Source organism: Heterodontus francisci, chromosome 14, assembly GCF_036365525.1.
Source record: "Heterodontus francisci isolate sHetFra1 chromosome 14, sHetFra1.hap1, whole genome shotgun sequence".
Lineage (NCBI taxonomy): Eukaryota > Metazoa > Chordata > Chondrichthyes > Heterodontiformes > Heterodontidae > Heterodontus > Heterodontus francisci.
In genome coordinates this window covers 94,757,912-94,783,956 of record NC_090384.1, presented here as the reverse complement: position 1 = coordinate 94,783,956, position 26,045 = coordinate 94,757,912, and the positions used below count along the sequence as shown (strand labels likewise).

The window sequence follows — 26,045 nt, the reverse complement described above, 5'->3', positions numbered from 1 at the left end:
TTTTGCCGCATGCTGGCAAGTCCTGCCGCCGGGGCTGCAATGGGAGGTGACCCCGCTTCAGTGGGTGGCAGGACCCAGGATGGCAAATTGCCAGTGGCAGCCAATTAACAGGCCGCCCTTGAATGGCCACTTAAGTGGCTCAATTGGTCATTCAGTGGGCGTCCGAGCGGCCAACTTTCCCACCGCTGGCGATATGGCATGGTGACAGGAAGATGTCAAGCTCCCCTCCCGATGCCTCCGCCCGCCATTTTGTCAGCCCTCCCGCCTCCCAGTCCGTCGCCATTGGGCTGGGAAAATTCAGCCCACTGTATCAAAGCTTTAAGTGGAGTTGTTTGGCTTTTCAGATCAGTCACGTATATGTCTGAATCAATGAAGTTTCAATCTTTTGAAAGTTGTAACTGCTGTAGCTTGATGAAATTTCTCAGTGAGATTCTGGCCTTCAATTTCTTTGGACTTTCTGCTGCTGCACCACCAGAATATTGCTGGAACTGTGGGGAAAACCTCGTGTATGTAAATAATAGAGGAATTCAGTGGCACCTCCAGCAAATCTATGACAGCGCACCGTCAGAAGGTCCAAAGGAAATTCAGGGCAAGAGTTTTGAAAAGGTACGGTACGCTCTGACAGTCTACTTTTCTTTTATTACTGACTCACAGTTTTCAGTCGAAATGCAATTATTTTGATTGGTTGCAACAATAATAGTGTTTAAAAAATAGGTAACGTAGCTTATTGTCCGTTACAGAAACATGTTATCTGGTGAATGGATTCAAAATACAGATTGTGCGATGATTTTTTAGAGTGTGTGCTGTTGATGATGTAACTCGCCCACAGCCCCGGGAATGTAATTTTCTGATGTGTGATGTTAGGATTTAAATCAATGCCCAGTAGCAGCTGTGCTGTCCAGCTGTCCAGCACAGCTCATGTGCAACTTTTCCACTAGCAGAAGAAGAGGACTAATGAGACTATCAGTCAGAGATTAGATTGGTGCTTGAGTTCCACAAGTAATGAGGCAGTGAACTAACAAGAACTTCAGTCTGCCAATTGAATTCAATTTGCTGCCATTGCCAATAGGTTAACCTATGAGAAGGCATGAAATGGAACCGATATCTGATGAACGTCAACTCTCACAATACAGATTAAGGCAGTTCCTTTGACGACTGCACAGGGAAGCTGGGGCTTACAGATGGAAAGTTTGCGTTTGCTCTGTGATTGGTCAGTTTTACTGACAATCCAAAACAATAATCATAATCTTCTAAAACTGCAACCCAACTTGTTGATTACACAAACAAAACAAACTTTCTCCCAGAAACAATTCTTTGATCATTTAATCCAGGAAATAAAAGCTTCGAATAGAACCATTCCAGACCCTGGAGTACCTATGAGCAACCCCACATGAGAGTAACTAACTATTTTCAGTAGCCCCGATTCCACTATCAGAATCAGTTCTTCCAAACTGGTTTGATAATATGCTTGTTACTAAACCAGCTTGTAAAACCTCCTGCTGCTGCTTCTAAACAAACAGACGAAAATCACGGACAGGAAAAGATCTGCTATTCAATCCGGCCTGTCCCAGACAGTGGTGATGTCTTGTACAACACAATATATATACTTCCCACCTCATGCCATTCTGGGGGAGGTAAAAAGGGGCAGCTTAAAAAATAAAAGCAGCATCAATCAAGTAAAAAATTGGCAAATTCCTTTAGAAGCCCCTTAGGTGACTGAAACGATTCCAGGAGATCACAGTTGGCCTGACTTATGATATGGGATGCCAGAATTTGAAGATATGCCATGTCAATGAAATAGCTAGAACTGTGGAGAGTGAACACTCACGACAAAGGACAGCAGTTGAAACCACAGACTTTATAGCAACATAGCTTGTTAGTGATGTGTTTTATTTCTATCAATCTACAGGATAGCTGTGCTCGGGTCCTGCTGTTTCGTGGAGCCAACAAGGATGTGAAGAACTACAACAGCCAGACTCCATTTCAGGTAAGCAAATCTTTTCCGTTTCTCTACATTGTTCCAGCAGAGTTGTTTCAATAAGTAACGCACAGTCACAAGCTGAGGGTCATATGTTCCTCCTCATGTTGCTGAAGGTAAGCATGCAGGTCCAACAGGCGGTAAAAAAGGCAAATGGTATGTTGGCCTTCATAGCGAGAGGATTCGAGTACAGGAGCAGGGATGTTTTGCTGCAATTATACAGGGCCTTGGTAAGGCCACACCTGGAATATTGTGTGCAGTTTTGGTCTCCTTATCTAAGGAAGGATGTTCTTGCTATAGAGGGAGTGCAGTGAAGGTTTACCAGACTGATTCCTGGGATGGCGGGACTGACATATGAGGAGAGATTGAGTCGGTTAGGATTATATTCGCTGGAGTTCAGCAGAGTGAGGGGGGATCTCATAGAAACCTATAAAATTCTAACAGGACTTGACAGGGTAGATGCAGGAAAGATGTTCCCGATGATGGGGGAGTCCAGAACCAGGGGCCGTAGTCTAAGGATACGGGGTAAACCTTTCAGGACTGAGATGAGGAGAAATTTCTTCACCCAGAGAGTGGTGAGCCTGTGGAACTCGCTACCACAGAAAGCAGTTGAGGCCAAAACATTGTATGTTTTCAAGAAGGAGTTAGATATAGCTCTTGGGTTTAAAGGGATCAAAGGATATGGGGCAAAACCGGGAACAGATTACTGAGTTGGATGATCAGCCATGATCATAATGAATCGTGGAGCAGGCTCGAAGGGTCAAATGGCCTAGTCCTGTTCCTATTTTCTACATTTCTATATTAGTTATGGCGGGGCCAGGGGAAGGGGGTGCAAGTGCTGTTATGCTAGAGATGTGCAGCAGATGGCTGACTGGGGGAAGGGTGGGGGTGCGGTTTCCCTTCTGTTGGCTGATAGCAAAGTTGACCCACAACAACACAGTCAATTAAACATCTGTTTGATTAGAAGTGTCTGTAGGGTGAACACAGAGTCTGGGAGCTGGTGAACTGTGTTTGGTGGATTCCTTTTCTCAAAAACTTAGAAATTTGTTTTTAAGAGACTGACTAGAAGTGCAGGTTTTCAGGTATAATTTAACCTTTGGCAGTGTGTGCGTGTGACAATGTTTCCGAGGACATTTGATCTGTTATCTACTTCCGATCGCATTTGAATCAGAAGGGATAAAGTTCCACTTCAGCACTTGTGTACGTAATCAAAGCAGACACTCCATTGTAGTCCTGACGGAGTTCTGCATTGACTGAGTTGTTGTCCTTTCCATGAGACATCAAATGACTGCTTGGATGCTAAAGATCCCAAGAAACTATTCTGAGAAGAGCAGAGAGATCTCCCAGTCTCCAGGTCAGCATTTTTCCTTCAACACTATTGGAAGAAAATATAAATTGTCTCATTGCTGTTTGTGGGATCTTGCTGGACACATAATGGCAGGTCCAGCAGGTGAGCACGGAGCATCTTTCATAAAACCTGACCTGCCTGGTGTCCACCATAGCTCTTCCTAATTCCAAACATCTCAGCTTGAGGGATTCCCATTGGGAAACCCATCTGTGCCAGTAATGAATTTTGAAAGTTCGCCTATCAAACAAGGTTCATGAGAATTTAAAAGGAAACAGAAAAAGGTGGAAAAATTCACCTGAACAGTCAAAAATGTTGGAAATATTAAGGGATGAAGATTTTTATTTCAGCTGCTGATTTGTTCTCTGCCTTCTACCTTCCTCATTTCTATAAATTGTCTCCCTCTTCTCGTGTTTTATTCTTCTTTGTCTCAGTCCTGTTGGCTCTGTTGTGTTTTGTTTTGCTGTCACTGAGTGACCTGACTCCTCATCTCATCCCATCTCAGCTTCATCTTTCAGCGTTGCGTCCAGCTCCCATCAGTGAGTAGCTGGTATGACCATGGAAAGTAAAGCCATGCTCACAGTGCAGAATGAATGCACGTGTGCAGCAGTCTCAGAAACATTGCGAAAGAAGGTCTAAACCGATAATGGGAGCTCTGGAGAAGGAGCAAACTGCAATGGTCAAGGCTGATTAGCGATGGCAAGGCCAATAGGAATAATTAAGATTTCTGAGGAAATATGAAAGTGGACCTGGAGATCCCTAAAATGGCAAAAAGGAAAGGAATGAAATGATGGAAACTTAACGGGAAATGAAAATAATCAGTACCCCAAAATCTTCCTCAGGTGATTGATGGATTCCTTTGTGAACAGTCTTTTTTTTTGCAGTGTGAAGTTTGAGTGGTGAAATATATTTTAATTGGCTGCTTCAGAGTGAATGTGAAATTTGAGGCAATCCACATGCTTGACATAGTCAATATGCAGCAAATGCTTTTTGACTGGCTTTCAATTGGAGAATCTTACAGCACAGCAGAAGGCCGTTTGCCCACTGTGCCTGTGTTGGCTGTTTAAAAGGGCTGTCCATTAGTCCCACTGCCTTGGTTCTAATCGGTGTGAGAGTATACACAAACATTGTATCAGTGTGAGAGCATATACCAACAGTTGTACTGGTGTGAGAGTATACACCAACACACTATCAGTGTGAATGTGTATATCCGAGCTATATCAGTGAAAAGGAGTGTAAGACCTTCCTTCTGTAAAAAAAACAATAAAGTGCAGCTGTTTAGTTCTCCATGTGAATGCCAGGATTAGTTATTTGATCAGCTGCAGCATTAATGTGTTACAGACAAAACCATGGGCGAGAATTTGGATTGCCCTGACTTCTGGGCACAGGGTTTACGATTCGTGACGTGCCTGCATCCATTGAAATCAAGGTGGGCAGGATTAAATTTTTGTCTACCCACCTCATTTGACTGATAACAGTGTTGGACTGAGTGACTCCTGTGCTGCTGCTTTGCTCGCCATGCTGCCTCTGACCTCTGTGCACAGCAGGGGGGCCCAGCAGCGTTGTTTGGTGATCACTTACTCTGAGCAGCCTGCGCCTTTTAAAGGTTCTCTGCCTTTTAAAGGGAGGCTGCACACCTAAAATCATGGCTGATGTAAAATCATTTTGAAGCACTGGAAGGGCGTCTCAGCCGGCAAGGGAGAGGACTCACCGGTTTAATGCCACCACACTGGATGCTCTAGTCACCGAGGTGGACTCCAGGAAGAAGGCAATGTTTCCCCGGGTGGGAAAGAAGCCCTCAAGATGCAGCCTGAAGAGGGAACGGGAGCACATCGCTCGGGAAGTGAATACCCCGGAGTCTGGTGTCATAGACAAGGCAGCATCGTTGGGAAAAATTACAATGACCTCACAAAGGTGGTCAAGGTGAGTGAATACATCCTCACAGCACATCTCATACTCACCACAACAACAACCTCTCACTCTGCTCAATGCAGCACATCTCCATCACCCACCCAGCAGCACTCACTGGCACTCAGCACTCGCGCCTAACATTCACATACTCCACATCACACACCTACCAATGCTGCCAGCATCACACCCACCTCTCCCTGCCTCCACTCCACCTCCAGTTATTCAGCTATAGTAGGCACATCACCCAAGCACAGTGCGACACAATCCCTGACACACTGCCCTTGCAGAAGGTTGTCATAACATCAGGGAGAGACAGAGACCAGAGTTGCAGGGGGGTTTTTGGGGGGATTTCCATCACTTCATCCCTTCAGCCCCCTGAAAGGAGACAGTTCTATGCATCATGGAGCTAGAGGCAAAGCAACTCGTGGCATCTAGTGCAGGATGGCAGTAAGTGGCAGCCTGATGCTCCATTTTGACCACTTCAAAGAACAAAGAACAGTACAGTAATATAAAAGCAAAATACTGCGGATGCTGGAAATCTGAAACAAAAACAAGAAATGCTGGAATCACTCAGCAGGTCTGGCAGCATCTGTGGAAAGGGAAGCAGAGTTAACGTTTCGGGTCAGCGACCCTTCTTCGGAACTGGAACAGTACAGCACAGGAACAGGCCATTCGGCCCTCCAAGCCTGCGCCGATCTTGATGCCTGCCGAAACTAACACCTTCTGCACTTCCGGGGCCATATCCCTCTATTCCCTTCCTATTCATGTATTTGTCAAGATGTCTCTTAAACGTTGCTATCGTATCTGCTTCCACCACCTCCCCCGGCAGCAAATTCCAGGCACTCACCACCCTCTGTGTAAAGAACTTGCCTCGCACATCCCCTCTAAACTTTGCCCCTCGCACCTTAAACCTATGTCCCCTAGTAACTGACTCTTCCACCCTGGGAAAAAGCTTCTGACTATCCACTCTGTCCATGCCGCTTATAACTTTGCAAACCTCTATCATGTCGCCCCTCCACCTCTGTCGTTCCAGTGAAAACAATCCGAGTTTATCCAACCTCTCCTCATAGCTAATGCCCTCCAGACCAGGCAACATCCTGTAAACCTCTTCTCTACCCTCTCCAAAGCTTCCACGTCCTTCTGGTAGTGTGGCGACCAGAATTGCACGCAATATTCTAAGTGTGGCCGAACTAAGGTTCTGTACAGCTGCAACATGACTTGCCAATTTTTATACTCTATGCCCCGACCGATGAAGGCAAGCATGCCGTATGCCTTCTTGACTACCTTATCCACCTGCGTTGCCACTTTCAGTGACCTGTGGAACTGTACACCCAGATCTCTCTGCCTGTCAATACTCCTGAGGGTTCTGCCATTTACTGTATACCTCCCACCTGCATTAGACCTTCCAAAATGCATTACCTCACATTTGTCCGGATTAAACTCCATCTGCCATTTCTCCGCCCAAGTCACCAACCGATCTAATCAGCTGACGTTTGAAAGACTCCCACATGTCAGATGTTGATTTACCCTCAAACAGCTGCCCCCAATTTAAATTCTTCAGTTCCTGCCTAATATTGTTATAATTAGCCTTCCCCCAATTTATCACCTTCACCCGAGGACTACTCTTATCCTTATCCACAAGTACCTTAAAACTTATGGAATTATGGTCACTGTTCCCGAAATGCTCCCCCACTGAAACTTCGACCACCTGGCCGGACTCATTCCTCAATACCAGGTCCAGAATGGCCCCATCCCTAGTTGGACTATCTACATACTGTTTCAAGAAGCCCTCCTGGATGCTCCTCACAAATTCTGCCCCATCCAAGCCCCTAGCACTAAGTGAGTCCCAGTCAATATAGGGGAAGTTAAAATCACCCACCACCACAACCCTGTTACCTTTACATCTTTCCAAAATCTGTCTACATATCTGCTCCTCTACCTCCCGCTGGCTGTTGGGAGGCCTGTAGTAAACCCCCAACATCGTGACTGCACCCTTCCTATTCCTGAGCTCCACCCATATTGCCTCGTTGCATGACCCCTCTGAGGTGTCCTCCCGCAGTACAGCTGTGATATTCTCCTTAACCAGTAATGCAACTCCCCCACCCCTTTTACATCCCCCTCTATCCCGCCTGAAGCTTCTAAATCCTGGAACATTTAGCTGCCAATCCTGCCCTTCCCTCAACCAAGTCTCTGTAATAGCAACACCATCATAGTTCCAAGTACTAATCCTTGCTCTAAGTCCATCTGCCTTACCTGTTATACTTCTTGCATTGAAACAAATGCACTTCAGACCACCAGTCCCGCTCTGCTCAGCAACATCTCCCTGCCTGCTCTTCCTCTTAGTCCTACTGGCCTTATTTACTATGCCCTCCTCATTTATTTCACTAGCTGTCCTACTGCTCTTGTTCCCACCCCCCTGCCACACTAGTTTAAACCCTCCCGAGTGACGCTAGCAAACCTTGCTTCCTCACCCTCATCTTGAGACATCACATGGAAGCCGAAGATGGTGTGACCATGAAACTCCTGCTTTCCTCCCCACCCGCCTCTCCTCATCCCAACCTTCTCCCTCTGCTTGTATGTTTTCAGATACGGAAAAGCTACTGCCTGGACAGTGTCAGCAGAGGCAGGAGGAACAGGAAGAGCTAACCCACGAAAGTGATGAGATGCACCATCACTTCCTCTTACACGCACAGCCACCAGCTCAGATACTGGCACTGTGATGGACCTTAGAGGGTAGTATAGAGTCACGGTCAACACATGGTGAGTCACCGGGCACGATTGGGCTGCAGCCAGGCCAGGGGGAAAGGTAGTTTGTGTGCCAGTTCCCCCGAAGGCGAGGTCGCTGCAGGGGACTTAGATGAGGACATCAATGGTGAGGTTTGGGGACCACCTACAGGGGAATACTGATTACAACACACACTGAGATGCTTGGGGCATTGGCAGGCCTGCCAGACAGCCTTCTGTCACTGTCTAGAAGTCTGGCTCCAATGTGGCAGCGGGCATCGTGCAGGGTTTGGAGCCCATCCTTTCCATCGTGGAAGTAGTGGCCAACTCCATGAGGACACTGGTAGAACAACCCACGATGCAGCCTCTGGTGGCTGGTGTCTCAGCTTCCACTGCAGCACAGGTGGAAGGCACCCAACAACACGGTGCTATGGTGGCGTCTCAGATGGAGGCCATGGGATCCATGCTTGCTGCCATGCAGACTCAGACTGCTGCCATCATGGGTGTGGATCTCAGTGCTTCAGGGATGTTCAGACACTCACTGCAGCCCTGCAATATGTGCTGGAGCAGATTATTAGGACTGCTGAGGTGTCGCACCGGGGGAGTGGTAGTGGCTCCCTATAGCATGAACCTCCTGTCCTTTCTCCAGGAGGCACCATTTGACCTCCTATCATGCCACTCTGCCAGTGCTCTTGTCGTTGCCTCGCAGCCAGCCCACACATGCTGCCACCCATGTCAAGGTGGTACAGCTCCAGGACAGCCTGCAAGGCCATCTGCAGTCTCCCCACTGAAAGTCAGCAGCCTTCCACCAGCCATGCTGCAGACACTGGAGACGCACTGCATAGAAGCACTAAGCTAGGCCAGAGCCTCCGCAAGGCAGGCATTAAGAGAATGGACAAGGATGATTAGCTCATTGTTGACTGTTCAATTGGATGTGTTGTTGGATAAAGAATTTTTGGGAAGGTTTCTGTTGGTGATTTTTATTGCTGAAAGTTGGCCAAGGGGACATTGTGGTGGGGAGCCTGAAATGGATGTGATGGTAGAGAATGGGGTAGGGGGGGGGGTACGATCTATGTTGGAATGGAGAAGTTTGTTTCAGTAAAGCAGAGCCTGAGAATTCACACTGCCTGCCTCCTCCTCTTCCTCCACCACCTCCTCCTCCTTCCTCCTCTTTGACCTTCTAAGGTGGCCTCTGGACAGTAAGAGTTTTTTTTACGTTATGTCATGGAATGTGAGCGTCACTGCAAGGCCAGCATTTGTTGCCCATTCCTAATTGCTCCTGGGAAGGTGCTAGTGAGCCGCCTTCTTGAACCACTGCAGTCCGTCTGGTGTAGGTACACCCACAGTGCTGTTAGGGAGGGAGTTGCATCATTTTAGCCCAGGTAATGACTGCACCTTCATAATAGCCAGGGTGTGGAGGACAGCACACCAGCACAAAGTGGGAGACCCTCCCTGGCACGTTTGCACAGAACCCCTGAGCAGTCTTGGCAGCAGAAGCATTGTTTCAGAAGGCCTACTCCACACTGTTACATGTGACTTCCTGGCTGTTAATAATCTGGAAAGCCAGGTGAAGGACAGTACTGGAGCCAATCTACTCAGTCATCCATTTACTTAGCGAATGAAGCATTACTCAACCACACCACAGTTTCAATAAGTGTATCTTTGTATCTGCTCAAGTGAAACCCCAATTAATGCCACCACTTGCACGCAATTAAACACAATTAATATACAATTAACAGATTCTCTTCTTCCTCGTTAAATAAAAATTAGAGTTATTATGCACAATCAAAATTTCAAAACAAATCAAATCAAACAAAACTTCTGGGCTGCTTTTTATTCTCATGACTGGGGTGGGGGGTGGGATGGCACAGCAGCAGGTCCAAGGTCAGGGGAGACCCCGCCTTGACCCTCTGTCGGACCCCCAAAGCCAGATGTCCAGGACCCCGAGAAAGGTGAATGGGTTTGGTGTTGCTGGGGTCATTCAGGCAATGGGGTGGGGATGGGGGTTGATGAGAATGGGTGGGTGTCCACCTGGGGGGTGCAAGGTGGGCCCTCCGGGGGCCCTGGTTTGCTCCAAAGAAGGGACCTCCGTGACACTGCTAGGAGGCCACTAGGCTTTACCTGGAAGCATTTCCCCTCCACCTTCCCCAAAATTGAGGTGGAGGTGGGGAGACCCTTATGTGGCCAGTAATTGCATCTTAAGGGCCTCAATTGGCCTGGGGCGGGAAAGCCATCAGGAACGGTGCCCCCTGCCATTTTGCTTGCCCCCCACTTCCATAGCCACCTCAAAGCCCTCCATGTTTTGTACAAAGCATTAGACCATGCATTGTCCCTCCTCTAAGACCCCTAACAATTGCTTTGCACCTGCATTTCTTTTTGCGAAACAATCATATAGTTGATTACTTGCATCCACCCACTTAATGTTAGAGATTTCCTTTCCCTCCAGTAGTTGCTTCAAGTCAGCAAGGTCAATCTGTAACCTTTCCTCACTCACAATTTTTATAGAGTGTAAATGATCCTTCCAAGAGTGATTATCTACATAACATTCAAAGGTATGCTATTTTCAGGATGCCCCTTACATAGAATCGCACCTAAAATATTTGACACATGGGGCTGGATTTTACACCAGGTGGACGGGAACTGGCCACCGCGTAAAAGTCGGTGGCAAACCCGCTTCTGCCCAGCCCGGGGATCCGTCCCGCATTTTACTGGACCTCGGGCTTTAATTGTTCCGAGATGGAACTTCCTCCCGCTTGAGGGAGGATGTCCCGCCTCATTGAGCTGCTGGCCAATCATCGGGCCGTCAGCTCTTAGTCCCAGCAGCGCCACCAGGAGTGGTGGCCACTGCTGGAACTGCATTCCAGCTGAGGACATGAAGCCATGACTGAAGGCAAGTAAGGGTTGCCTTGCCGGGGAGATCAGTCGTGCCCCGGCGAAGCAAGGGTGTTTGTTTGGGGGGAAGGTGTGCATCTCAGGTCCTGGGGGTGGTTGGGGAAGTGGGTGCGGCCCTCAATTGGGCACCCTGTGCCCGATTGTCAGGCCCGCACTCCGCCCCCCCCACCCCGGTGCACTGAGAGGCCGCCAAGTATCACTGGGTGGCCCTTCACGTCTCCCGGATGCCCACCTGCCACAGGTAAAATTCCCGTGAAGGCGGGTGAAGGCCCTTAAGTGGTCGTTAAGTGGCCACTTAAGGGCCTTGATTGGCCTGAGGCTGGTGGCCCGTTTCTCCCCCTCCCCCATCCCCGGCCCACGTAAAGTGGGGCGGAGGCGTGAGCAGGCCGGACAGGCCTCCCGGAGCCTCCCGCGCCAACCCCATGCACCCCCTCACCCCCACGCACCCCCTCACCCCGCTGCCACCATCCGGCTCACTGGGGTGACTTAAAATTCCGGCCATAGAATCCCATATCCACTGCCTTTCACAAGAGCCAGTTTATCAGCAGCTAAAGTATTTCTAATAACCCTTTTTTCATTTTGTTAGCTTCCCAAGCTAAAGGGACATCATTTCCCATTTTCACCCATCAGAAATATTATGAAACCAGCTGCACTTGAATACCCATCAGCAAGATTAGCATGTGAAGCATCACTAAAAAATTACTAGTTTCATGTTTTAGAGTCATCTAAGGATGGGAACTTAAGTACGTATTTCTCCAGATTTCATTTTCTTTATGTTGTATTTGACCTTAAAACATTCTCATCTTTCGGGTGTTTCGTCATCGTACTTAACTCCAACGCATCAAAACTAGCAGATGGTCTAGTCTGAGTGCACAACCAGTTCAACTGACCAATCAGTCTTCGCAATTGCTCAGTCTCTGCTTTAGGTAGAACATCATCTTTCAGTGATGTTCGAGCAGGATTAATCGGGATGGGAATAACATTCTCTAAATAGGATTGTTGATTTAAAGTTATTGCAGACTTACTCTGCTTAATATATAAACCAGTATATTTAAAAACCCCAGAAGCCGGACTCCCAATTTTAAATTTTACTCTAATCTTATTAATAACACATTTTGCAAATTCCGCAGTACCACTCCATAAGAAATCATCAACATGCATCATAAAGAAGCCTGAAATGATACCAATAAAACATTGCTTTTAGTTGAACACAACCTATTCCCAGAAAACCAGATCTCAGCAAAAAATACCACACCCTAGAAGCATCATTAAGGCCATAGAAGCAGTTTCCCCCAATAGTTGGGTGGATTCAGAAACTCTTCTCTTTGAAATGTATCACCCTACAGAAATGCGACTTATATATCAATTGACCTGTGCTTCCATGAAAATGTGGCCAAAGGAGGTAAAAAGATTTTGAGATTACTTTTCCAACTGTGGGAGAGTCCATTTTAACATTGGTATCACCCAGTCACTCTTCAAAACCCCTAGCTACTCACCTCGCATTAGTCACCTGCAAGGACTTTTTCAATATAAATCCACCTAAGTGACAAAGGTCATTGCTCCTTCTCTAGTAACTCAGAATATACTCCAAACTCTCTCCAACTATCCAATTCCTTTTGTTTTGCTTCTCTTATTAGTTTAAAATCATTTTAATTGGCAGTCACTAAAACTTCACAGTCATGAGGACTTCTGCTCCTAGTTTTGTTCCAAGGCTGTTCTGTAGCCTTCATTTCATTGTGTAATCTACTCAAGCTTGCACTTTTATGTCATCAAGACTACTTCTGTGAGATCTTCCTCTTACACTATCGGAGGCTCTTTTTCCAGGATGTGATTTTTTGCTGACCAAGGAGTCACTTCCAGACCACTATCAGTACTTGTATGCGCCTTCATACTCTTCATTCTTTCACCCCATTCTGCCAGTCCATGGACCTAACTTCTGGGTCATCATTCTGAACATTCAAACAACTTGCCAGTAGCTTTTTCTGCACGCCCCTCAGCAGTCACATTCCTCCATTCATTCGACCCCTCTGGAATATATGTCACCGAGTACCCACTCTGGGCAATTGGCCTTTGGATGTGATACCTCTATCCTGTGTGTCATGATTACTCAAATTACCACTGTCCAGCCCATGGTCTACTGTATTCTGTTCCTTAGGACCTTCATCATAAAACACATGAGCATTGTACAAGGTACCTCGTTTACTTCTATCAGCTGCTCAGAATCTAAGATTTTGTAATTAATCACAATTAATCACAAGGAATGACCCTTAGCAGTTTGATTACCATGTTTGACAAGTACTGTCTTATCATCATGACCTATTACCTTACACGGGTCCTTTCCATTCACTATGACCCTCACCAAACCTAAAGCAAGTAGTATGATTTGAATACACTGTGCATCTTCCAAACTCAGAGATTTCTGCCCATGCATAGTGAGGCTGAATTGGGTACACAAGCTCACTTGGCAGTCTGGTGTGGGGCTGGCAGCCCTTCAGGATTGGCCTTGACACTCTCGGAATTAAAGATTAATCTCTAGGACACTGCCAAAGGTGACCGAGGAGAAAAATCTTAGGGATGTTAAAAAAAAAATCTTTAACTGTATGTTCGTCATAAACGTATTGGAGATGAGATAAAAAGTCAGTTTGACTGACAGTTGAGCACCATCCAATCAGATATTGAAGAAGCCGTTTGCTTTCCAATTGGTGCAGGAAGGCGGGATACCGTGAGGATGGACAGGTCATGCGACCAATGGCAGGAGCGTGTAGGGCAGTTGAAGGCAGGAGGTCGTGTCATAAACCCACCATCAGTATTTTTCATTTTTTTTAAAGTTTATCCATTCATTGGATGTTGGCATCACTAACAAGACCAGCATTTATTTTCTCTCCCTAATTATGCTTGAGAAGGTGGTGGTGAGCTGCCTTCTTGAACCACTGCAGTTCATGTACTGTAGGTATACTCACAGTGCTGTTAGGGATGGAGTGTCAGGATTTTGGCCCAATGACGATGAAGGAATGCCAATAGAGTTTCAAGTCAGGATGATATGTGACTTTGAGGGGAACTTGCAGGTGCTGGTGCTCCCATGCACCTGCTGCCCTATTTCATCTAGATGATAGAGGTTGAGGTTTTGAGATGTGCTGTCGAAGGAACCTTGGCGAGTTGCTGCAGTGTATCTTGTCGATGTGTCAATGTGTCGAGGATCCACATCGTGGCAGTATTTGACATGGTCTCTGGGATTGGGACAGGGTGAATCCTGAAAGGATGTTTCCCCTTGTGGGAGAGACTAGAACTAGTGGACACAGTTTAAAAATAAGGGGTCGCCCATTTAAGATGGAGATTCTCTGAGGGTTGTGAGTCTTTGGGCTTTTCTTCCCCAGAGAACAGTGGAGATAGCATCATTAAATATTTTTAAGGCAGAGGTAGATAAATTCTTGACTAACAAGGGAGTCAAAGGGTTTTGGAGGTAGGTGGGAAAATTGAGTTGAGGCCACATACAGATCAGTCATGATCTTATTAAATGCTGGAAGAGGCACGAAGGGGCCGAATGGCCTATACCTGCTCCTAATTCATATGTTCGTTTGTAGCATGGCAGTATTTAGACACGGTCCCTGAAGTTTGTCAATATTACAGCAGTATTTGCAGAGGTTGGAGGCCCACTGTAATCACTATGGTAAGACTCCTTAACTCTCCGTGTAGTTCAGCAACGAATGGGTGCAGCTATTTCTGGAGGAGCAGTATCTGATATTGCAATATTCAAGCTGTCAGCAACATTGCACCATTGATGGCACATTCTGTTGTCAACGCCTCTGATCGTACCTCTGCTTAGATAGATATTATATTGGGTAGCATGACAGAACAAGGATGAAAGCACTGATCCTGGAGAGCAATGGATATGAAATTGTAAAGATGTTGTGGGTGCTTTAATATAATGTCAGATTACATGATTTAAAGGATTCAATCATTTTGAATGTAAACACTTGAAAATGTGTCAGATCGGCAATGATACCAGTACAAAAATGAAATGGCAAAAGGGGCTTTCTAGCTTCCCACCCCACCACCATGGAAATTCTTGCCTCCTCCTGAAATTCACCCACTCTGTGGAAATTCAGCCTCCTCAGAAATACACCACACACCCCCACCACCCCTCCTCCCCCCGCCCCCGGAGGAAATTCACCCCATCTGCTGAAATTCAACCCCTTGCAGAAATTCTCTTGCCTCTACTGAAATTCACCCCTCCTCTGTGGAAATTCACTTACCCTGGAAATTTACGTCACTGCGGAAATTCACCCTCTGTGCTGAAATTTACAACCGTGTGCAGAACTTACAAGCGTAAATGCGGACATATGAATTAGGAGCAGGAGTAGGCCACTCGGCCCCTTAAGCCTGCTCCGTCATTCAACAAGATCATGGCTGATCTGATTGTAACCTCAACTCCACATTCCCACCTACCCCCAATAACATTTCACCCTCTTGCTTATCAAGAACCTATCTACCTCTGTCTTAAAAATATTCAAAGACTCTGCTTCTGCCGACTTTTGATGAAGAGAATTCCAAAAACTCACAACCCTCTGAGAGAAAAGATTTCTCCCCATCTAAATGGGCGACCCCTTATTTTTAAACAGTGACCCCTAGTTCTAGATTCTCCCACAAGAGGAAACATTCTTTCCATATCCACCCTGTCAAGACCCCTCAGGATCTTGTATGTTTCAATCAAGTTGCCTCTTACTCTTCTAAACTCCAGCAGATACAAGCCTAGCCTGTCCAAGCTTTCCTCATAAGACAACTTGCCCATTCCAGGTATTAGTCTCATAATCCTTCTCTGAATTGCTTCTGATGCATTTACATCCTTCCTTAAATAAGGAGACCAATACTGTACATAGTACTCCAGATGCGGTCTCACCAATGCCCTGTATAAGTGAAACATAACCTCCTACTTTTGTATTCAATTCCCCTCGCAATAAATTATAACATTCTATTAGCTTTCCTAATTACGTGCTGTACCTAAATACTAACCTTTTGTGATTCATGCAGTCGGACACCCAGATCCCTCTGCATCTCAGAGTTTTTCAATCTCTCACCATTTAGATAATATGCTTTTTTATTCTTCCTGCCCAAATGGCCAATTTCACGTTTTCCCACATTACACTCCATTTGCCAGATCTTTGCCCAATCACTTAACCTATCTATATCCCTTTACAGTCTCCTTATGTCCTCTTCACAGCTTACTTTCCTACCTATATTTGTGTCATCAGCAAATTTAGCAACCATACCTTCAGTCCCTTCATCCAAGTCATTTATATAAATTGTAAAAAGTTGAGGCCCCAGCACTGATCCCTGCGGCACACCACTCGTTACATCTTGCCAACCAGAAAATGACCCATTTATGCCAACCCTCTGTTCCCTGTTAGCTAGCTAATCTTATATCCATGCCAATATGTTACTCCCTACACTATAAGCTTTTATTTTCCACAATAACCTTTGATGTGGCACCTTATCAAATGCCTTCTGAAAATCTAAGTACAGTACATCCACCGGTTACTCTTTATCCACAGCACATGTTACCTCTTCAAAGAACTCCAATAAGTTGGTTAAGCATGATTTCCCTTTCACAAAACCTTGATGACTCTGCCTGATTACCTTGAATTTTTGTAAGTGCCCTGTGTAGCATCTTTAATAATAGCTTCTAACATTTCCCGTACGACATATGTTAAGTCAACAGGCCTGTAGATTCCTGCTTTCTGTCTCCCTCCCTTTTTGAATAAAGGAGTTACATTCGCTGTTTTCCAATCTAATGGAACCTTCCCTGAATCTAGGGAATTTTGGAAAATTAAAACCAATGCATCAACTATCTCACTTGCCACTTCTTTTAAGATCCTAGGATGAAGTCCATCAGGACCCGGGGACTTGTCAGCCCGCAGCTCCAACAATTTGCTCAGTACCACTTCTCTGGTGATTGTAATTTTCTTGAGTTTCTCCCTCCCTTCCATTTCCTGATTTACAGCTATTTCTAGGATGTTACTTGTATCCTCCATGGTGAAGACCGATGCAAAATACCTTTTCAATTCATCTGTCATCTCCTTATTTTCCATTATTAATTCCCCAGACTCACCTTCTATAGGACCACTTTGTTAACTTTTTAAAAAATATATTTAGAAACTCTTACTATCTGTTTTTATATTTCTAGCTAGCTTTCTCTTGTACCCTAATGTTTCCCTGCTTATTAATCTTTTAACCATTCTTTGCTGTTCTTTATATTCTGTCCAATCTTCTGACCTGCCACCCATCTTTGCGCAATTATATGCTTTTTCTTTGATTTTAATACTATCTTTAACTGTTTAGTTAACCACAGATGGTGGGACCTCCCCTTGGGATTTTTCTTTCTTGTTGGAATGTATCTAGTCTGTGTATTCTGAAATATCCCCTTAAATGTCTGCCACTGCATCTCTATTGACCTATCGCTTAAACTAATTTGCCAGTTCACTTTAGCTAGCTCTGCTTTCATGCCCTCATAATTGCCCTTATTTAAGTTTAAAATACTAGTCTTAGACACACTCTTCTCTCCCTCACACTGAATGTAAAATTCAATCATATTCAATCAAATTTACTTCCTGTGCGGTAATTTGCCTACACCACCCCACTGTGGACATTCACACACCCTCTGCTCAAAAATCACCCACTTTCCCGCTGTGGAAATTCACCTCCCTCCACTTCATCCACCACCGGCCCAGAAATTCAACTCAACCCCCACTCCCACTCCCACTCCCGCCATTGTCTTTCTTTGGGATTACCAGTTCTCTCATGGCTTTTTCTAGTAATTTCCTTCAAGTGTGTAACTGGTGTTTATTTTGCATTTTAAATGAAGGCAACATGACATTTCAAAGATGATGTGGAAAGATTACTGACGAGTGTTACTGAATAATTATTCTGCGCACCTCAGAAAAGGCTTGCATTTATAGAGCACATTTCATGACCACCCAAAGCACTTTACAGCCACTGAAATACAGTCACTATTGTACCATAGGAAATACAGTAGCCAATTTGTGTACAGCAAGCTCCCACAGACAGCAATGTGACAATGACCAGATAATTTGTTTTTGTGATATTGGTTGAGGGATAAATATTGACCAGGGTATTGGGGAGAAATCCCCGGCTCTGACTGTTGCCATGGAATCTTCTACATCCTCCTGAGAGGTGGCAGAAAGGATCTCAGTTTAATGTCCCATGTGAAAGTACTGCACTGAAGTGTCAGCCTAGGTTTTTGTGCTCAAGTCTCTGGAGTGGAGGTTGAATCCACAATTTTCCTGACTGTAAGGCAAGATTGCTGCCACTGAGCCAAGGCTTAGCATGGAAATTAATGCAGTTAAAGCTTTTACCACTTGTTGCCGACCCACCACAACCTGTTGCTACCTATTGCAGATCCACCATTCATCAGCTGCTTTGCTGATGAACATGGCAAACCCATCACAGAGTGATTCGTGCTCAGCATCTGTTCCAGCTTATCCCAAATGTGCAAAATAAATTAATGTCAGTCAGTGAATGATGAAGGTTGTGCTTTCTCCGACTAGGTAGGAGAGTTGCTAAACAATATTTATTACATGCTGTAATAGGGCAGTCCTTCACATTGAAGCAACATTCATTTACTGGCTTGCAACGATGTTTAATAAAAGTGTCCTGTCAATATTAATAATTCCTCATTTTTTGTTATGGAAAAGGTTTTATTACTGGCAAAAATGTGAATTAAATTGAAATTCTGCAGTCAATTGTGATTATATTGCACACTTTATGTAATAAAATGGTATATTCCAATTTATGATTTAAATAAATTATTATCTTCCCCTTTATGGTGATTTGGGACACTAACAAATACATTTTTAAAAGCTTCCTTGCGAATGGCTACTGTGCTGTGGATGTAAAGGAAATTAAGCGCTCAACAATCTTAATGCTTCTTGTCGATGATTGTGCAATCTCTTTTCCAGGTCGCTATAATAGCAGGCAACTTTGAATTAGCTGAATTTATCAAGAACCACAAAGAAACAGATATTGGTGAGTCAAGCATGAAAGTAAGGCAGCAGGCCCAACATGATGTAGTCACGATTAAATTTGTGTCTTTTGTTTGCTCTTTAGAGTGACCAATTTCTTTAATCACAGAAAAGGTTAAACGTTGGGCTGAATTTTAACAGCTCCTCAACGTCGTGGGTCATGGCGGGGGAAGCCCGTAAAATTCTGCGGGGAGAGGCCCGCCTCGACCCCCAACATCGAGAAGGGCCCGCCGCATATTACCGGTGGCGGGGGGACCTCGGTGCAGCCCCTGCCGCCCCTGAGGCAAGACACTGGTGAGGAGGGGAGAGGAGTAAAATTATCAGGGTGGGGGTGGAAAACCTTTCTCATTGGGTGTGGGGATGGTGGGAAGGGGTTTATGGTCAAAGGGAATAAAGTTCGGGGGGAAAATGTCGTTACTGCTAACTAATTTTTTTGTGGGGGGGCTAGGCCAAAAAAATGCCTGTCTATGCATTGGGGGGGATGGGGGGGAGTGGGAAAGGAGATTGTATGTGTGGACAGACCTTTATTTAAATTATTAAAGAACTGGTCCCTTTAGTTATTTAAATATCCTCGAAGGGCTGGAAGCCCTTTAAAATGACGCCGGTGTTTGTGCAGTGGCACCGGACGCCGTTGCCAGAAACACGGGAGCCCCCCCTCAATGTCATCGGGGGCTTCCACTCCACCCCCTCCAGTAAAGTGAGCCCCCGCGCGTAATATTGCGGGGGCTCGGCGGTGGAGCTTCCGCCCCGGACTGCGTCGTGCTGATAAAATTCAGTCGATTATTATGTCTATTGGTCACCTGCTGGAAAGTGCTGCAGGTCAGAATTTTAGGAGGCATAATTCAGGAACAAGAGTAGAAAAGGATTTTTATTGCCTCCCTGGAGCTTCTGCTGGTGTGCAATCTGGAAAATGTGCCTGGAATGCACTAGACCTTGTGGTGACTTTGCTGAGGTGAAGTAACACCCAAGTTTCCATGCAAGTTCATTAGCATAAGCCTGAATGTAAAATTGCCTGCAATTAATCAAAAGTAATCAATTATTAATTGGACATGTCTGAATTAAACTAATTTAGACTGAAAATGTGTTTAAGTAATTGATGCAGCTGAACAAATAGGTCATGGGTCTTAGGTACCAACAGCAGATCAATTGATTTCATTTGAACCTATTTAAACTGAATTTAAAGTAATTGTAGCCTTATTACGAGAAGCAGACCTGAATGAGGTTTCAGTTGAGTGCTGGTCACTGGAGCTGCAGGTCATGCAATGGATTAATGTGATCTAATGTGCCTGTGCTCCTGAAATTTGGGGCACTGTGTGATGAGCAACCCTCACAAGCATGGGAACTCACCATGCTGACCTGGGATCATGGAGAGTTTTGTGGGTGGAAACCTCTTCCAGCGAATTGATTTTTGAACAGGCTCAAAAGAGCATGGAAACTCAAGCACAAGTTGTTATGGGTGTAATTCACTTGCGTTTTAAACTCCGCGATCGTTTGCGCTACTTCAGTCGATACTGCCCAGATGGAGCAGATATCTGGGTGGAAAACATTCTCCAGGCCATTGAGAGCATAGTAATTATTCAGTTACATCAGACAAATTCAGGTTTGAGTACAAGCCATGACAAGTCCCTTTCGTTTCCTCTTTTGATTCTGTTTCAGAAATCAAACTTTTGAAAGTAACTGTGATTAGTTGTATATTTTATTTTATTCTGTATTTTTCTGCTTTTATCTTGTGTGAACCTTTTTTGTGTAAAAAGGAGATTGATGATATTGGATAAACTATTGGTAAGAATCGCTGAACCCTACAGTTGAATAGGCGGTGTAATGAGAAGCAATCACACAACAGGCACTAATTACTGACTCCCAATGCTTTGGTTGGTTGATTATGTTGATTAGGCTATTGTGTACATTAGAGAATTTATGATGCCATTTCAGTATAACTCTGTGGCAAACCTTTTGAATTATAAAGCCATGGACAGGGAGTCAGTAGATGAATCTCCTTTTCCCTGAGGTAGAAAACAATGTAGCTTGGTGGAGGTTCATCTTGTTTTTGTTATGCCAGTTAACAACTGCATTCTAGGAAGTTCAACATTTGCACTAATGTCACATTCTCAGTCCAAGTTCTTTCTCAAAAGATGTATTGGGCTGCCTCATTGGATAGCATGGCAGTGATGTGGGCCTCATTCTCTGTCACTACCTCACCCAATTTTGGGCAGGATCTCAATCCAATGACATGAGTCTGCTCTGTTTCTCAATTGGTTTGTAAATCTTTCCATGAGCCTCTTAATTATGAAGGTGATCTGTGGAATTTGATGCATTGTTCATTAAGGTGGTGCATTCTTTCTAGTTTGTGACTGCTGAGGAATCTTGGCAGTGCATGTGACCAGTATACAGCATCAAGTGGTTGTGGAAGATTGCCATCTTGCTTAGACTCATTGGGGTCGGACTGCACCTTGAGCAGCAATGCAAAGCAGGTGGGATTGCATTGACAGCCCATTACATTCCCGCTCAATATTCAACTCCATTTGACTTCAACAGAAATTGCCATCAAGCAGAGCATATAATGGGAAGCCCATGCAATGCTGCTCATTTAACATGAATCCAAGTCGAACTTCACCCCTATTATCTTATGAAAATTATTAAATATGTTTGAAATATGTAAAAATAATCTTCAGACACCATCCAAGTCTGTGAGGACAGTGGGAGTGTTTATGGTGAACCCTGCACAGTAAAGGTTATCACAGAGGCACCTTCTGGTACTGGTTGTTGGAAGTGAACCCATTGAAAAAGAGCTATCACTTTGTGAGTTCTCATTGTGTACTTGGTTGTAAATATGTTTAAGCATGATTTGAATGTTGTATTATTTCTTGTCTTTAAAATTATATTATCAGGTTCAAATGTTTAATGATCCAATCAAATATCCAGGTAGGTTTATCAATTTAAGTTGAACTTCAGTAAACTCTAACAAAAGCAAAATACTGCTGGAAATCTGAAATAAAAATAGAAAGTGCTGGGAATATTCACTAGGGCAGGGAGCATCTGTGGATGAGTTAATGTTTCAGGTCAATAACATTTCCTACGTTACAACAGTGATGACTATCATGCAGACGCACCACCTGCCAAGAATGAGGCATATTAATTTTGTCATATTAACATTGAATTTAAACTGTTGCTGGAGTGAAGAAATGACTTGTTTGAAGATCACCAGACACTGGGCTGGAAGGACATTTGCATACTAAGAGACGCTGCTTGTAGAGACAAAGGACTATTTCTTGAGCCAATTAACCCAAATGGATTTTGATCACCAGACATTGAAGGTGTAAGGAAGCACATTCCAGGGCCTGCTAAGATAATACAATCCACAAACCTCGCAGAAGAGACTGTTCCAAATAAGGAGCTAATTACATAACTAACCTGCTGGGCAACCTAGGGATTTTTGAATTGTACCACACAGAAAGATTCAGAAGGTAGTTTAGTTTAGTTTAGAGATACAGCACTGAAACAGGCCCTTCGGCCCACCGAGTCTGTGCCGACCATCAACCACCCATTTATACTAATCCTACACTAATCCCATATTCCTACCACATCCCCAACCTGTCCCTATATTTCCCTACCACCTACCTATACTAGGGGCAATTTATAATGGCCAATTTACCTATCAACCTGCAAGTCTTTGGCATGTGGGAGGAAACCGGAGCACCCGGAGGAAACCCACGCAGACACAGGGAGAACTTGCAAACTCCACACAGGCAGTACCCAGAATTGAACCCGGGTCGCTGGAGCTGTGAGGCTGCAGTGCTAACCACTGCGCCACTGTGCCGCCCCACTGAAGCTGGAACAAACAAGCCTCTCTCCTGGCTGTCTCTCCCGCCTTCTCCCAAGCCACCGGACCCGTGGAAGACACGTACAACTCAAGAGAAAAGACTCCGACATCGAAACAAGTTGAAGCGCGAACTGGGCCCCAACGAATAGCAGGACTTAACGGCAACCAAAGACTCCACATTGAACTCAAAGGACAGTAAGTAACTAACAGATAATGCCTCAAACTTTTCCCCTTTATTATTTACTTTTTCTGTCTCCATCTGCGTGTGTGTTTTTTGCATTTGCATGCTAGCGTGGTCACATCGCATATTCGTAGTCGTTAACCGGATTAGAGTTCAAGATTAATAAACTTCCACCTTTTTTGTTTAAATCGAAGGAAACCTGTTTGATTTCTTTGCCTTATAATTGGAGCAGTGAACAAGGATTCACTAAGGGGGAGCTAAAAAACACAATGTTTCCAAGATTAAACCCTGTTATGGTTAAACTAGGCAAAGGCTGAGACGGAACCCCTTAGTTCCCTTCTCACCTGGTCGTAACACTACACTTCAGAGGTATATCATTGACTGTAAAGTGCTTTGGGATGTCCAATGGCCTTGAAAGCTGCTATATAAATGCAAGTTTTTCTTATTCCTTTCAAAGGTCTGTGGACTCATGATGTGTGGACAGGCAACTAGCTGCAATAAATTACCAGTACAATTTTATCAATACCAATGCATTTCTTACTCAACATTTTAGCTATGCAACTGGAATTGATATGCTGACGGATACCTTTATTTTTTTATTTCAATTACTAGTGTATTCTTAATGTCTGGTGGGTAGGCTTACTGAAAGCAGACCTAGAGTAGGTCTTCCAATTTACCATAAGTTATAACTGAAGGCATATATGGTACTTTTTACCCATGATGGCACCCAGCTGGACATTTGCTAATTCTGCAATTGAATGACCAGCTTTGTGCACACTGCTGGGAGGAGCTTCTTGAAACGATAGTCAATTCTCCTCTTTTATGGAAGTGCAAGAACAACACGAGGTTTTATCCAATAACAATTAGCATTTTGCTGGTTAAAGTACTGAATAGCAGATATCCAACAGTTTTCATGATGAAAATATAAATCCATTCATCAGATGGGAAATGAAAAGACAATTGAAATGAGTATCCAAGACTGGAATCCTGTTCCAGTTACTCCGCTGACCTCAAAGTAATCCATTTAGTCCAACAAAATTCATGTCATACACAAATGCTTTCTAATTTGTTTCTTTTTGTTCCTCCTTTCCTCGCCAGAAGACTTTGCCTCCTCTCTAGGGTATAGGTTCATGACACCTGGTCCTCACAATGGTGCATTGTTTCCATCTGAGTCTTTGCAGAAAGTCTGGAGGAAGCTTCATGAGCTTAGGGGAAACCAGAGCCTGGTCCAAACCAGTCCTCATACCAATGCGCAAGCAAAGGCATTATCACTGAGAGTCAGTAAATAGGGACCTGAAATCTGGCCTTTTTTTAACCCCTGACATTCATCTTGGCTGAGATCAGCTGACTCTGTACAGATTGGCATTCGAACATGGGATCTTCCTGGTCTGTATGGCTTGGCGATTCACTGGATAATCTTGGTGAGGAATCGGGGGTAGTAGGTGGGAAGCGGGGTACAGTAACGTTTTGATTTCCACATTATGTTTACATTGATGCTTTGAAATCTGAATTGGCATCAATGTTCCCTCTAAGCTGCGCGGGTGCACGGCCACGCAGCAATCGGGAATGTGCCTTGCAGGCAACAAGTCAATCGCGCACAAACAGCGTTGCCTGTAAGATGCACAACCACGCCATTCTTAAAGGGACCATACTATGCAACAATTCGGCCATACACAGCTAACAGAAGTTAGAAGGAACATTGATTGGCACGTGCATCTCGGACTTTGTATATGGTATTTTGGTTATTGTGTTGATTTTAACAGCAAATCCAGCCTGGGTAAGCAGAGGATTAAATGCATTGAAGAAGATAAAGTTAATCCACATTTGTTTTCCAACCAGTCTGCAGCTGTCTGCGAGTAGATGAGGGACACTGGAGGATTATAAAACATCTGCTGTGAAACAGCGAGTGTACCTTCTGTAACATGGAGGTAGCAGCAGTAGTATTTCGGGGCTTTAGAGGCATCACTAATTATGCTGATGAAAATGTTAAATATATGGAAAGACGAAAGCCTTTTCAATTGTTGCTAGGCTAACCTGGGCCTTTTCTCCTGGCTTTGATGTGATGTCGTGCATTTGATGGGATAAATTTTCAAAGGGATTTATCTGTCATGGGTTGCGCTTCCTCTTCCTGTGAACCAGGTTTGTTGCCCTCTTGTTGTCCTCCCGGTAGCTGTGGGAAATAAGCTGCAATGTGTTGTTTGCTTGATTTCCAGTCGAATTCTGTTGAAGCTGGACCTCGTGTTTTGGTCGTGTCGCGATGATCTCGGTTGCAAGACTGATTTTAACAGCTTTCCCAGTACCGTAGCACTAAAATGAAACCCTGGTGATACTGCTGATGATTTCTTCAGAAAGCAAGTCATTACTTCTACCTTGTTTTGAAAATTAAAATGCTGTGTTCTGTGAAAAGTGTTTGATGCACTGGAACCGCAGAATAGCAGCACTTTTGAAAACGCCAGACATGAAAGGCAAAGAGATTTCCCCTGGCCATACTGAAGCCAGAGAATCAGGATAATAAAGCATATTGATGCTTTCATCTAGACATACTTTTGAGTTAAAAGAAACAAACGCTTTTGGGATCACAAAGTCACCTTTAACAGGCGAAAATGGCAAAAGGTAAAATTTTTACTATCCACACAAGTGCAACTGAAACTTACTGTTCCAATCAGGTGAACATTTTGTTGGTGTAATTTCCATGAGCACATAAGAAAGCAGAGATTGAGTCGACTCAATTTGAAACTTTGTTCAGTCATCTCTGTAGAATGTTTGCATTTAAAGTAAGAGTGTAGAGGCATATATTCTGCAAATAAATACAGCATGCTTTGCGATAGAAAGGAATTGGATGTGACTATAATGAGTTGGAACAAAGCTGAACTCACACCAGACATGCTGCTTTCTAGTATGCTAACCACTTCATTTTTGGATCTCTGGACAGATGAAAGCATAAAATATCACAACAGTATTTTCGTCCATAAGTGTCTCTAAGTAATAAAAACAAGAAATGCTGGAACCACTCAGCAGGTCTGGCAGCATCTGTGAAAAGAGAAGCAGAGTTAACGTTTCGGGTCAGTGACCCTTCTTCAGAACTGGCAAATATTAGAAATATTCCGAAGAAGGGTCACTGACCCGAAACGTTAACTCTGTTTCTCTTTTCACAGATG

The 26,045-nt window shown here is 44.5% G+C and overlaps 1 protein-coding gene across 11 annotated transcripts in view; it reads left to right on the top strand.

Moving 5' to 3' along the window:
• Window positions 1-26,045, top strand: part of shank2b (SH3 and multiple ankyrin repeat domains 2b) — a 1,108,014-nt gene that overhangs the window by 361,605 nt on the left and 720,364 nt on the right. For all 11 annotated transcript variants that reach the window (XM_068046566.1, XM_068046567.1, XM_068046565.1 and 8 more), the window contains 2 exons: window positions 1,910-1,987; window positions 18,824-18,890. In XM_068046566.1, the coding sequence (XP_067902667.1) occupies window positions 1,910-1,987; window positions 18,824-18,890 (145 nt within the window). The remainder of the gene's footprint in view (window positions 1-1,909; window positions 1,988-18,823; window positions 18,891-26,045) is intronic.